General features: G+C 39.5%; 1 protein-coding gene across 2 annotated transcripts in view; it reads left to right on the forward strand.

Moving 5' to 3' along the window:
- wdfy3 (WD repeat and FYVE domain containing 3) overlaps window positions 1-14321 on the forward strand; it is an 84999-nt gene that overhangs the window by 33402 nt on the left and 37276 nt on the right. For both annotated transcript variants that reach the window (XM_084728186.1, XM_084728187.1), the window contains exons 16-20: window positions 654-766; window positions 3045-3282; window positions 8833-8933; window positions 13505-13723; window positions 14107-14291. In XM_084728186.1, coding sequence (XP_084584312.1) covers window positions 654-766; window positions 3045-3282; window positions 8833-8933; window positions 13505-13723; window positions 14107-14291 — 856 coding nt within the window. The remainder of the gene's footprint in view (window positions 1-653; window positions 767-3044; window positions 3283-8832; window positions 8934-13504; window positions 13724-14106; window positions 14292-14321) is intronic.

A 14321-nucleotide genomic window follows, 5' to 3' on the forward strand; every position in this document is an offset into this window, starting at 1 on the left:
CCAGTGTCTCTCACTCAGTGCGCTGACGAATGACAGAAACCGTCACAGGGACGCTTTGCATTCAAGTCACTTGCATGCCAATCAGCCTTATCATTGACTTTTAAACCAACTAAAACGTGCTGTTAACCACAGCTGCTGAGGAGTAGAAGTCAACTTGCAAAGTATGCTGATGTTACATACTGCATAGAATAAGATGGATGCTTTTATCCAGAGTTATTTTGATAATTAACTTCTTATATAATATTTATCTTTGAAATGTTTTTGAGTATTATGTAAATGCATTATTGTTTTAAATTAAGAGATTGGCTTTACTTTCTTATTCAGACTCACATAACTCATGCAGAAATTTTGTTACTCTTCAATTTCTAGACTCAACAAATACCCAAAGGATTTTGATATGGATGGATGTTGCAGATTTTGAGTCTACTTAAATATTGTAAATTATACTCAAATAGAGGCTGGTACAATAACTAGGAAAAGTTAAATCAGTTTTAATAATTAGAAAAACAATAATGTAGTTTTACTGTTTGAGCTACCCTGTGTGTGTGTGTGTGTGTGTGTGTGTGTGTGTGTGTGTGTGTGTGTGTGTGTGTTTTTTTTTTTTCTTTGGTGTATTTTTATTCCTGACATTCTCGTCGTCTCCCCCCCCCCAGGGAGTTCTTACGTCTTGGAAACCCTCTGAACTGCGGTGCCTGGGACAAGAAGCTACTAAAGCAGTACCGGGTTCACAAACCGAGCTCTCTCGGCTACGACGCTGAAATGAGAAGTAAGACAATAACTGTCATCCTTGTTTTGCTGACATTTGATGGTCACTGTGCCAGGGGTCTCAGAGTAAATGCTGTTCCTGGCGTTGTTTATCAGATCTGTTTAAAACAAAAGATTGACTGAGATTCACAGTCCCTGTCTGCTGGTCCATGAGTGGCACTGAAGGGCCACTATAACAGCAGAGGCCACTTCAAAGAACATGTCAAGTGTTTATTTTAAATACTATTTGGCTAATGAATAATAAATTAGATTGAATTTTATCCTGTAAATTCTTGGGATATTTCTTCTGTAACTTTGCTTCGTAAAGATTGTCATACCTAAAATATTTAGCTTCAGATTAATGCTGGCAAAGTGGCTCTTTACTAGCAAAAATTGATTTAATGCATTTTGTAGTGGATAAAAAAGCACTGTAAATTCTATAAAACATTTAGTAAAACACATATGCCACTGGCAGTGTATTTTTATCACCAATTATAACATGTTATTTGAATTTGTTGTCAAAAATGCTTCTTTACAAGTGAATCTATCACCATTTAATGGCTGAGAATTGAAGTCCACCAGTACAGTTATGAAAAGGTAATGTAATTTGGGAGCCATACCCATTTGCCACAGAGATATCAGTGTCCTCTTGGGAGAAAGTTTCATTCTGTACCAAGAGGTTGAAAAAAGGCCATCAATCTCCTAGCAGTTCTGCTCCTTTTTTTTTTTTTTTTTTTTGCTCACTGTCACTGTGAGCTCACTGGGACGAATCCTCCAGTGAATAGGCTGTGATTGCAGAGGATGAGCTTTCCATTGCCATTAATTGGCAGTGAAAATTACTAGCAAAGGCTCGGTGGTTGAAAGGCCGGCGGTTCTATAGATTTTCAGAAAGGTTCAGATGATTGCAAAGTCAGTGAACAGAATGGCTTTTAGTATGTATAACTAGTGCAGCTTATTTCCTCCTCAGAGTTCAGAGTGGGATGTGACGACTAACCAGAATGTATCACTGTTAGATGAAGTTAAACAAACATTTTTCATAAAAAGTATAGGTACATATGAATTGGGTAGCTTAATGGCCGTGCTGCAAGTAGAATAGAGGAGCAAAGCAGCAAGTTCTGTGAAGCCCGAAGTAATCCTTGTGGCCCCTGATTAATATCCAACTGATGTGTAAACTCCCAGCTTAAACAAAGATTGGCTTGCCTTTGTGAATCTAATGCAAATGGTTTGTTTTCTATTAACAGCTGTTAATGTTTATAATTTTGTGGGCTCCTCAGCATGTCCTAATTGCTTATTGTGTCTCCTCCCAGCTGAGAATGGATATTAAGTCCCCACTAATTACTGCTCTTAACAAGCAGCCACTGTTAGAACACAGTGCAATCTTTCTCTGTCTGTAAGAGGATAATCTGGCATGGTTTATTAGCTGCCGTTGCTGGGTGCTGTGCTGCCTACTTTGATTTAATTTGTCTTTGTCAGATGTGTTGACTCTTTACAAGTAAGTGAAGTATTCCATGGTCTTAGTAGAGGGTAAAATATTGTACCTTAAACCAGGAATTTATTCTTGTCCTTCTGGGACAATGAAGATCCGGGCTTGATTTAATGCCGCCTACTCTCAGAGAGATCTTAGCCAGATCCAGGTGTTGGCCTGAAGGCCTTTTTACCCCCCAGTGGGAAATCTATAAAGGAAAAATCATTCAGAAGAGTTTGTTGTCTGCAGTAGTTAGTTTTCTACAATGTTTAAGTGGCAACAGCAAAAATCTATACTCATATATGTATCTACAGTACTATTCATTTGATATACATAAAATGTATAAAGCATTTGACCAGTTGATAATTTTAGTGTCTGAGCATATGGAGGTGTATGATAAGCAAGGGAACAGGCACAACACTGAAATAAACTAATGAACGACCTGGAGTATGAAACCTAAAATGCTGTCATAACTAATTTTTGCAAGAGAGGAGATTAACAAAATGGAGAAGAGAAAAAAACCCTAGCTATTCATATATCGGAAAGTAAAACAAGCTAGATAAGAAGTAGCCAGGCAGCAACAAAGACAGCATGGTGGCTAAGAAGCTCCTCACAAGAGGAGGTGTGGTCAGTGTCACCCTTTTCACTGCAGGCACTGGACCCGGGATGAAATGTTCATTTGTGTCTCTTCTTTTGAACAATAAATTTGTTGAATCAAAAATCAATAAACGTTGAATTTAAACTAGCAGTCACTCTCCCACCCTGGTTGTTGGATTAGCATCGCAGCACTGTGGCTGCACCGCCTGAATGTAACCTGTCCCTCCTGACTTCACAGACAGTATGACCATGTCCATGGAGGGCTTCGGTCCTGACAGTGTCTTCACCACACCAGCGGAGGACAACGGCCAGTATCGCATCAGCCGCAGCCTTGTGCGCTCTGCTGAGGGCAGCACCGTACCCCTCACCCGAGTCAAGTGCCTTGTGTCCATGACGACGCCCCATGACATACGTCTGCATGGATCGGCAGTCACGCCTGCATTCGTGGAGTTTGACACATCGCTGGAAGGCTTCGGGTTAGTCAGCATGAACAAGTGTTTGCATATCTGTTCTCCATTAGTATGAAGCAACATTTCATTGCATTACATTGAAGTAACGTTTGTGGAACTGTTCTACTACCTTTTAATTATTAAGGGAAAAATGTACTTCTGATTTTTGGGTGTCTTGCCCCTTTAAGTTCCAACACTAAAATTAAAAAAAAAAACATATAGCCAAAACTCTTGTTTCAACAGGCATAATGTACATGCAATACATGCACATATTGTTAAAACATTGTATATGTTAACCTTTTTTCATATTTACGTATTTGGCAGACACATAGCAACATTTGTATTCATGAGTTTTGTTTCTGTGCACCAGATGAATGCAAGTCCAATATTCACACTCCTTTTAGCTCTGGCTTGGTCTCCAACTATTTCCGGCAGAAAATATCAAGCTCTTTAGATGCTAAATATTCCACTTTCTTCACCAGCTTAACTTGGCCATTTGGTGCTGGGCAGCTGGAGCCCGGTGGGTTTATCAGAGCTTGTTAGCTGAAAGCAGCCACATGCTGCAGCTGGAAACAGGGTTGATGAGAGCACTGAGACTGAACTGGACAGTAATTGTGCTATGAAACTGAAACAGTTAGCTAAAAGAGGCTAAAAACATTAATAAAAGCGTGCAGGACTGCAGCACAGAATTTTTCATTACATCAAGTGATTAGATCCATTGTTGAAACAGGAAATATTTCTTTGAGGAGCTGTCCAAATAGAATACTAATGCTAAAATGATGTTGATAAATTAATGCAAAAGAGTTTAAACTGCCCCTCCAGCCCCCTTGTTGTGTTTTTTTGTTTTCATTGCCTCATTCAAAGCTCCAGGAATGGACCAGTCTTCATTATGCGCTTATAGAAATGCTCTTGCAGCAACAGATGATGCCAGTCTTCTGTAAAGCACTTTTCTCTAAATCTTTCTCTTTGTGGATCAATTCTCCACACCAGTGAGACACACCTCACGGTCCCACATGTTATTTTTTCCTGTAATTTAACAGGTTGTGTGTTTTTACCTTTCAGCAGCACCTGCAACTGTCTCAGCAGGAGGCTGTTATTTGCCTCCAGTTGTTGAGCTGTGCATACAAATAGGCTTATTTTCCGCCTTTTATGTCATACGACACCCTTTGCCGCGCTTTGTGGGGTGCTGCTGCTGACAGGCTGTGCTGCGCCCTGAGCTTTGTGTTTTATGTTGGCAGCGCAGTGAATGCTGGGGTCAGTGGAAATTATGGTGTGTGGGATGTGACCTTGGCAATTCGCCCACACATTTTAGCAACACATACATGACACATGCACACATGTTACACTGACACACAGTAAACAAGTGTTAAGACAGACTTAAGATTAAGCTATGTTTTATTCTTCATTAATATTCATAAGAAACAGACTTAAAAAAAATTAGACGTCTCGCTAAAGGTCATTCTAGACACTTTCTGTCAGTTTAGTGGCAAAATGCCAAAGGTCATTTCCTGTGATTACCTGACCAGCATCAAATTATTAGATAGTGTCAGTTTGACTGGGGTTATACTGTGGTAGACTAAGGCAACTACGAGATTAATTAAAATTTGAAATTAACTATATAGACAAAAGGAACAAAAACATCTTTGTCAAATTATTTCCATTGTCCCTGAATATTTGTGCATTGTTTTTTGAATACACTTTCCAGGCAAACATGCACCAGCCACATTATATAGTGTCATTTGATATGCCGGATTTGACATCCATTGCACACATGCCAGATTTGTCTTTCAAGCTTGTCAAGCTACGGTGACCTGGTTGTGCCAAATAAACTTGCTGATACTCTGCAGAGGAGAAATTGAGTAGTAACATATTTGAATATTTGAATGTGGCACAAGGCGTCACCGTGACTCTTAACACCATCAATGTGTTAGATTGCATAGAAAGTATGCATAGATGTTTTAATGCATGTCTTGCACTGCTGACTTGTGTTGCCCTTGATCATTTCATTTTGTATTCTTTTCTGCTCCTTCAGTGTTGCACTAAACTTGTAGACATAATTAGGGGTGTGTCATATCATATTGTTCAGGATAATATCAGTATAGTTTTTAATGCGATAAAAAACAAATCATGTTGTGATAATGGCAATATTCTGACTTGATGACAAAATGTAGTCGGGCAGTGAAACGTATTTGGTCTGGGATCCCTACAGTTGAATCAGCATGATTTGGCACGCCAGGAACTGTGGACTAAATGTAACCATCATGGTGAAAAATACAATTTTACTATCGCTTTTATTTTTTAAAGTAATAATTCTCTAAATCTTGATGCAGAGTAACAGTTAAGAGCCAAGACAGATGGATGCTGTGTTTTACTCTGAAGTGCAAAACTGAATGGCATCTGAGTCTTTTTTCTTTAAAAGGAAGAGCGACTGATTTAAAAGGTGTTGCTTTTGCCTCCATTGAGTCAAATCCTTTAGGCTGTGACTTTAGGCTATGGACATTTTCACTATTGTGACTGGGAAACTGGGCATGCTGTCATCAAGGAAATAGATAAGATAAGGTTGTGCTGTTTATTTGTATTCTGTGCCACAAACCACAGTAATATGTATTAAATGCAAGAAGACTATAACAACATAAGGGGGCAATAAAGCAAACATTTTACAATCTGAGGCAGAAGCTCCCAGTTGAGTATGAAGACAGTCAAAAATCCCACAAAGAAAACTCATCAGCTGTTGTGAGTTCCACACCAAAAATAGTTTTGAGTATTTTGTCATATCATCAAGAATATTATTGTAGAAATTCTGTGAAATATCATATTATTTTAGAGTGAAGAAACACAACATATGACAGTTAATGCCTCACAGCATCATAAATCACTACAATTGTTTGAAGAAATAATCTGAACTCAACTCAGTTTACTAGCTTCTCCTGGAGCTTTGAATTACAACTCACAGTCCTCATCAGTAAATCTCCTAAGGTCCATTCATCTCAAACCACTAGATGCAGTTTGAAGCTCCACAAAAGGCTAGGTAGTAGACGTTGAGTTCACCTTGCTTTGTCAAACTATTATTTCCAAGGTCAGGAATGAGCTTTCACTCTTAGTACAAAGAAATCTGTGTGTAATCTTTGTTGAATATCCACGGAGTATAGAGTGCATATGCATAGTGTGAAAATTAAATTCTCATTTAAAGAAATGAAATAGTCATCATCTTTTATTAATAAAAATAAACACACAGAGTATACATCTGTGTATTTACTGTCCTCAGCACTTCTATTAGACTTAATGAAGTATCTTTGATTGATGAAAACTTTGATGAAATCTTCAAGACCAAACCTCAAGATCAGTTGCCTTTGACTCACTACTTTTGGAAACCATCACTCGCCCATCTAGTGATCTTATTTCCTAGTCCATAATTTGATTTCTCAGCTTTCCTGTTCCTTTTTAGCGATAAGAACCCTGTTGACTTGTCGCAGCAGCCGCCTCAGAATAGAACATGGAGTTTCTCCTGAAAACACGGCAAAGCAGCAGCACACAGGCAATGAGGCACTGGCCCACTTTCTCCTCAGCATAAACAGAGGACACACACACACACACTCACATACACGTACATATACACCCACACAGACTACCCCTCCTTCCTCTCCCATCTGTCACCATGAAATATTGATGCCCCTGCTGCTATTAGGAATCACACATACATGCACGTATCCACTCCATCATGCGCACCATGCTTACACACACTCAGACACACCACTGCACACTCACCCAGCCAGCCGTCTCACAAGGGGCTAGGAAGATGCTATCAGTGTGGGTGGATGGGGGTGGAGGGAAAAATAGTCTTTTTTTTTTCTTTCTTTCTTTTTGAAGAATTAAGAAAGCTGCATTTCATTCTAACTGGGAAAAGAAAAATTAGCATTTGGCAAGCCAGTGAAAATCCCTGGAGTGTTTCATAACCAATCAAGGTGGTGACTAATGGGGAAAAAGACAGCATACTTGTAGATATTCTGATGGAGCAGGCTGGTGTTCTTGTTAGTTAGGCAGACTGTCTGCTAAACCGAGTGTCTGCCCTTGAGAAGTGTCCTTGACTGAGTCATTGAATGCCTGCCAGCTTTGGGGACGCTGTCTCGTAGGTAACCCTGACCTCCAGCCTTCCTGTCCAGGTGGTGAAACAAAAAGAGAAAGCCACATTAAAAAAAAAAAATGATCAGGACATGATGGGACTCAATCAGTGTCTCCTTCAAAATGCATAATTTATAGTGAGCTAATAAAAAGATCTCGTAGTAAATGGATTGTATTGAGGTTGCAATAAAAAGACTTTTTTATTTTTGTCATTAATTTATGTAGTCTGTGCACATAATCTATTATTAATTATATAAAATATATAATAAAAATAGTAAAAAACAGGCTTATCTCAGTTCCCCAGAGCCCAGGGAAATGTCATCAAATTGTTTTTTGTCCAAAGCCCTAAAGACACATAGATGAGCTACGCTGTGTTTAGTTTATTTTGAATGGTTCCAGCGTACACCATCCTGCTGTTTGAAGTACTCGCTAGAGCACCAAATGTATATTTATCCGCAGCTGGAAGTAGTCCCCAATTAATTCACTTTATGCACTAACTAATGCACCAGCACCCAGCTTTTTTTTAGGAAATAACTAAGACTTTATTAAAAATCCAACTATAGTCTATGTATTTGTGGCTTTTTTTCAAACTTATTAAGACAGGCTAACACATTGTTGGCTCTGGTCTTGGTTTTACAGTTAATTTGCATAGACAACAGCTGCCATCAAGGCTAACCTCTGGTGTGGTTCCCTCCTGGCCTTTCAGGTTTCTGGATGAGTTCGCCGCAGTCCCTTCATACATTTTAAGGTCTTTTCGTCTCACAAAAAAACAACAAAAATACATAAATCCCACATCCCCTGAGCACCAGTGTCTTCGGTGCTGGTTCAGGATGATTAGAGAGGAGAAAATAGCTCGTTCACTGAGGGGCAGTGAGTCAGCAGAACACAACGCCAACTCACAAGAGAAATTCTCTGTACTTTTGTGGAATGATTGTCAGTCTTTGTTCGCTGTAGAAGACCTTGGAAAACTGGATGATAGTTTTTACAGATGTCAGACTTAAACTTTTATCAAAGAAAATAATGGTTCATCATGTTTGAAGCTTACTGAAGACTTTTAACCTTTTATATCTGCAATATTTAAAGTGCGAGGAGATGCAATTGACTGAGTGCAAGCATATTCCCTTTGAAAAAGCAGCCTGAATGTATGCTTTCATTCCACCTTTATCCTGCACTCATACATAATTAATCCTTGAGTATTAGGCAGTTGAAATTTCCATATTATAATACAGAGCTCTTGTGTCTCCAGCGCTTGAATTACCAGCCTGTTCTTTGTAACTTCAGATTGAGTTTTGCTAATGGTTATCTTAGGGATAGAGCCAGACTACAGCAGTAATTCAGCAAACCTGCAGTAAATCTCTTCTACAATAACAACCATGTAAGCTGACAACATGTTATGTGTCTGTTACAGCTGTTTCCCCTGATAACCGTCATTGATCTGTCCTCTGTTGTTTTGCGCAGGTGCCTATTTCTGCCCAGCCTGGCGCCCCACAACGCTCCCACCAACAACACCAACGCATCAGGTGTCAGCGACGGAGCAGTGCTGAGCGGCATGGGTATAGGTAAAAACAGCTCGAATTTTTTCATTGAGTTTTCATGCTGTTCGGTTATGTTGCAGTTTGATGATGCAGTGGCACAACTGGTACCAACTTAGCCTCTACATTTCACCTTTGAATGTGGAGACATATTGGCTACTTGCAGGACTAGTTGGTAAACTACCGAGGAACATGTAAGCCAGCTGGGAACATGAAAGAATTAGCCAGCCCAACTAGCCCACCGAGAAGCTAGCTGGAGTGTTAGTTCAGTTGTTCAATGGACAGACATAATTTAATGTCTCACAACTGTCTGCAATCTTTGCCTATTTTGTGAACAGTTAATATTGTGGTGAAACAGTGTTGTAAAAGATGAAATGCTACAATGCTAATATTATATTTTAGTCTCTTTTTCATTCCCCTTCTCTGCTTTCCCTCTTGATAAAATGATTCAAACCAAATGTTATATTTACTTGGCTATTCAACAGGTTATGGCAGTTACACAGAAATACTAAAGCTATTTTTTGTTTCATTGTCTTGTCACCCATATGCAAAAATAAGCCAAGTCCAGTTGAGATATAAAACCACATGAGTAAACTAATTTGATTAATTCAAAAACATGTTTTCTGCATTCATAGTATGACATGTTAATAGCAGAGATCCAGCAGTTGGTAGATTATTTGATTAGTTCATATGAAGAAAATTAGTTGGCAGCTATTTTGATAACTGATTAGTTGTTTCAGTCATTTTTCAACCAGAAGTGTCTAACATTTGGTGTTTTCAGTTTGGTAAACACAAAGATTTACTGCTTTTCTTTGTCAATTATGATAATAAATGAGAGTTCTTTGGTTTTGGACTGTTGGTTGGATGAAAGAAGCATTTTGAAGATGTCACTTTGGGCTCTGGGAAATTGTGATGAACATTTTTCATAATTATTTGCCATTTTATAGTCTGAACCATTAATCAATTAATTGTGAGTCAACACATTAATTGATAATGAAACTAACTGTTAGTTGCAGCCCTAACATGTCTAAGAATAACAATAGGCAGTGCTTTGTTCAGAATCACTGAGCAGACTCTTCTTCAAAATAAAAGTGCCGTGCCAGACATCAACTCAATTTTTTTTCTTTCTTTTCTTCTTGTAATCCACTCATAATAGACCATGCCCCAGTAATAAGTAACCAGACATGTATTGTATTGTTTCTTGTATACCTCTGGAATACATTTGTATCTGACACTTTGACTGAAACAGAGGAGGAACTGGGCAGTTAACATGACAGCCGGCAGTTTTTAGTCAATAATAGCTTTCATCTTATCGACAAACTTTAGTCTGTGTATGAAAACATGAGAGCTTTTTTTTTTTTCAGAGGTGAAAATCTTTATGACTGAAGATGTGTCCTGAATCAAAATGTTAAAAGCCTTTTGAGGTGATGTTTAGCAGTGATACAGTGTTGAAGTGTGACTTGGTGGATTGTTGGCACATTTCATTTGGCTTTTCATTTTATTCCAAAGGGAGAACGTTGCATAACCATTGCAAAGTATTTTAATATCAGGCTGGGATTTAACCACCAACCAACATCCAATTTCTGGTAATTTTTTTGTCACTTTACCAGCTAGTTTGGCAGACAACAAACTGTTAGTTGGCAAAATATTTTTTTCTTGTCCCCCTGGTATTAACATGTTCCATCATTGTTTCAGAAATGATTATGGCATAAAAACATTTTTAACCGAAGCAGGGAAAGAATAAGAACAGAGCATTTCAGTTTTCATAATTTGTGCATGCAAAAGAAAAGCTACAACAACTGTAACACCTGAAACCCAAACAAGCAGCCACTCTGATCTCTGTGTTTCACCTCCCTCCATGGTGCATAGATTCATGTCTGCAGTTGCAGCCCTCATTTGTCCTCGGGCCTTACTTTACTGCTAACTGGTTATATAGTGTGTTAAAAACAAATCTGTTTGTTACAATATGCACCATTAAAAAATGCCAGCAGAGATTTTACCGAAGAGGTTTTCATAGACCTGAAGGCAGAGATAAATTTAATCTATGACGTTATGGTTGATTTTCTAGTCTGTAGCTTCATTTAGTATTTATGAAGCACAGCTAGCCTCCTCTTCTTTCTCCTCTCCTCTCCTCTCCTCTCCTCTCCTCTCCTCTCCTCTCCTCTCCTCTCCTCTCCTCTCCTCTCCTCTCCTCTCCTCTCCTCTCCTCTCCTCTCCTAATCGACCCCTCATCCACTCATACATTATTTTAATTTCTCCATCTGTTTACCTATTCATCCGCTCCCTCCACACTCACTCACCCCACACTGTCCTCCTCTTTTCTTCTCCAACCCAATACTATTTATAGACCTTGCCCGCTCCCTTGGTTCTTCCTGTCATTCAAATTTTTATTTTCTCCTTCCTTTTCGTCTCTCATCTCCGTCCCCAGCGCTCGATCTTTCTGTCTTCCTCCATCCCTTCTTTGCCTTTCTCTCCATCCTTTTCCCTATTGTCCCTTTGCTTCTTCCTTTCTTGCCTCATTTGTCTCAGTCCCCTTCCCTCCTCTTTCCTTCCCTGCTTCCCTCTCCCATCCCATTCTCCTATCTGACCCACATCCGTGGATGACATCATCGAGAAGCTCATTCATCAAAATATCCTCAGTCTGCTCAGGAACTCAGATCACCTCTCTTTCATCAGCCATCCACTGATTCACATAAAAACTAGGTGTATTCCCTCAAACCACTTTCCATCTCAGTGTTGTTGTTTTTACCACTGCAGATTCTCCTGCAATACTAAAGGGGCAATCCAGCCCCAAATCAAAAAATTCATGTTTTTCCTCTCTTTCTACAGCTGTTTATCCATCTAGATTGTTTTGGTGGAAGTTGCCGAGATATCAGCCTTCTCTTGAATATAATGGGACTACAGGCTTGGCTTGTGCTCAAACCAACAAAACATATATTTGAGAAATTCAGTGTCTCTTTGCAGAAATCATGACTTGGTAACAGACATCTTTAAGGCCAATATCTCCAAAACACAACAAACTGAAATAGTCTAAATGGATAAATAGCAATACAGGGCAGAGGAAAAATGTGTATTTTTAATTTTAGGGTGAACTGTCCCCTCACTGGATTTTTATTTATGTAATCCAAGTCCCACAAGTCCATAGTCACTCAGCAAATAAGAAGTAATGCAATGGTACCAGTGAGCTTGCATTTAGCCTGTAGTTGGTTCTCTCCTCCGCTGAAGCCTGATGCAAAAATCAGTCCTTGGTCCTCTGGCTCAGAGCAGATGGTTGTGTGCCAGCAGAGGGTGAATTATTGTATTCTTGCCAATTTTAATTTGGTCCAGTCTGATAACCTGTTGAGTGACAGCCTGATCGTGAGGCACACTGAGTTTGCATCCCTGTGAGGTGTTAGTTCACCAAGCTGCAGGACAACATGGCTCAAAGTCTCTTTTCTGCCCTCAGGTTCTGGCAGCTCTGTCCAACACAACGTCACTTATTTTGAAGTGACTCCATATTTTTAGTTGTTTTTGATAGCACAACAAGATATTGTCAGCCTAATTCCGCCCTGAAGGCTGAGTTTAGATCTTTTCTGTAGACTCAGTGTGCTGTTCTGCAGTTGTTTCTGACAAGAAGCTTTACTGTATAAATAAACTTGACATAATTTAGTTTGTTTTTGTGATAAAGTGCTGAAGCAAAATGATTGCAAACTTTTGAGACGATAAGTCAGAAAAGTGATGAATGACTGGAGAAAACTAATTTGTACAGGTGCGATAAGATGACTTAGGGGAGTTACTGATGTTTTTCACTTCAAAATAAAAAAAAGTAAACAGAACATTAAGATCATAAATAGCAGCAAGACAAAATGAGAGTGACAATATTAAACAAAAAAGTCAAAGCTGTAACGCATGAATAAATTCACATTACACACTTTGTTTCTTTTTGCCCCTATCGGCAAACGATGCTGTCAAAATTGACTAACGTTACACCTCAGTCAGTTTATGTTGTTTTGGGAATCCTAGAGCAAAATTTGTGGGTGCATTGAGGAGAGAATTGTAATGAACAGACCATAGTGATGTTACCGTAAACATAATGTATGTAGGTGTTGCATTGACCACTTCAACCTGTTGCCAAATTACGTCAACATCACCCCCATATTGGTCCAGGCAAGACCGGCCTCTGAACAAATACATGTAAACAAAGGAGGTGATGTTCGTGTCTGTCTACATTTGTCACCCGAGTTCAGTGAGTCATGTTATGTTCAACAGTTTATGATCTACATGGAATAGGAAGGATAATTTCCTTTTCAAACTCATCCATGTAGATCAATAATTTCTTGAAATCAGTTTATGAATGTAAATGCTGTAGTGCTTTCTATCCAGAAAAAAATCTTATCTCCCCTATTTACTTGTATTTGTTCACACGCCAGCCTTGACTGGACCCATATGGCAGTTGCTTTGATGTATGTTCCAAAAGCCAGAACAGCTTCTACATAAATATGTCTATACCTCCACAGTGACAATAACATAATAGTGTAAACTTGAAAATATTAAAGAAAATTGCCACTCCTCTTACCGATTTTTATTTTATTTTATTTTTTTTCATCTTTCACCTCCAGGGGAGCGCTTGTTCCCTCCCCCATCAGGCCTGAGCTACAGCACCTGGTTCTGCGTGGAGCATTTCAGTGCAGCTCCCCAGGCCCACCCAGTGAGACTGTTGACCGTCGTCCGGCGGGCCACGTCCTCGGAGCAGCATTACGTCTGCCTGGCTGTGGTGCTCTCTGCCAAAGATCGCTCGCTCACTGTCTCCACCAAGGAGGAGCTGCTGCAGACCTACTGTGAGTGCAGCAGTCAGATTTCTCCACCTGTTCATTTATATTGTCAATTCTGTTGTTGTAGTTATCAATGTTGATATCATAGTACATGTTCTTAACATAGGATTTACTTACATCAGTGTATATTTGAATGTGGACACCGTTTATATATTTTGTTTAAAAGCTTATATGTTTTTTTTAAGTATTGCCTTATTAATATTGGTGGGTCAGGGGCAAAACACATCAGGTTGGTAAATTGGAAGAAGTCTGCATGTTATTCAACCCTGTAAAGGTGTCTCTTGTGGGACTCCAGTCAGCAACCCAGGGTTAATTATTTTACATCTGCCTAAACCCTCTGACTCATCGATATCACCCCCCTCCCTTCCCTCTCCCTCCTCCCAATCAAGCAGCGGACGAGTCGAGTGAAGAGTCCTCCTTCTATGAGATCCTGCCCTGCTGTGCTCGTTTCCGCTGCGGTGAGCTGATCGCTGAGGGCCAGTGGCACCACCTGGTGCTGGTCATGAGCAAAGGCATGTTGAAGAACAGCATGGCCACGCTGTACATCGACGGTCAACTTATCAACACTGTCAAGGTAAAGTTACAGACTGAATGATATCGTACA

The sequence above is a fragment of the Lutjanus erythropterus genome, chromosome 10, assembly GCF_056507025.1.
Source record: "Lutjanus erythropterus isolate fLutEry1 chromosome 10, fLutEry1.hap2, whole genome shotgun sequence".
Classification (NCBI taxonomy): domain Eukaryota; kingdom Metazoa; phylum Chordata; class Actinopteri; order Lutjaniformes; family Lutjanidae; genus Lutjanus; species Lutjanus erythropterus.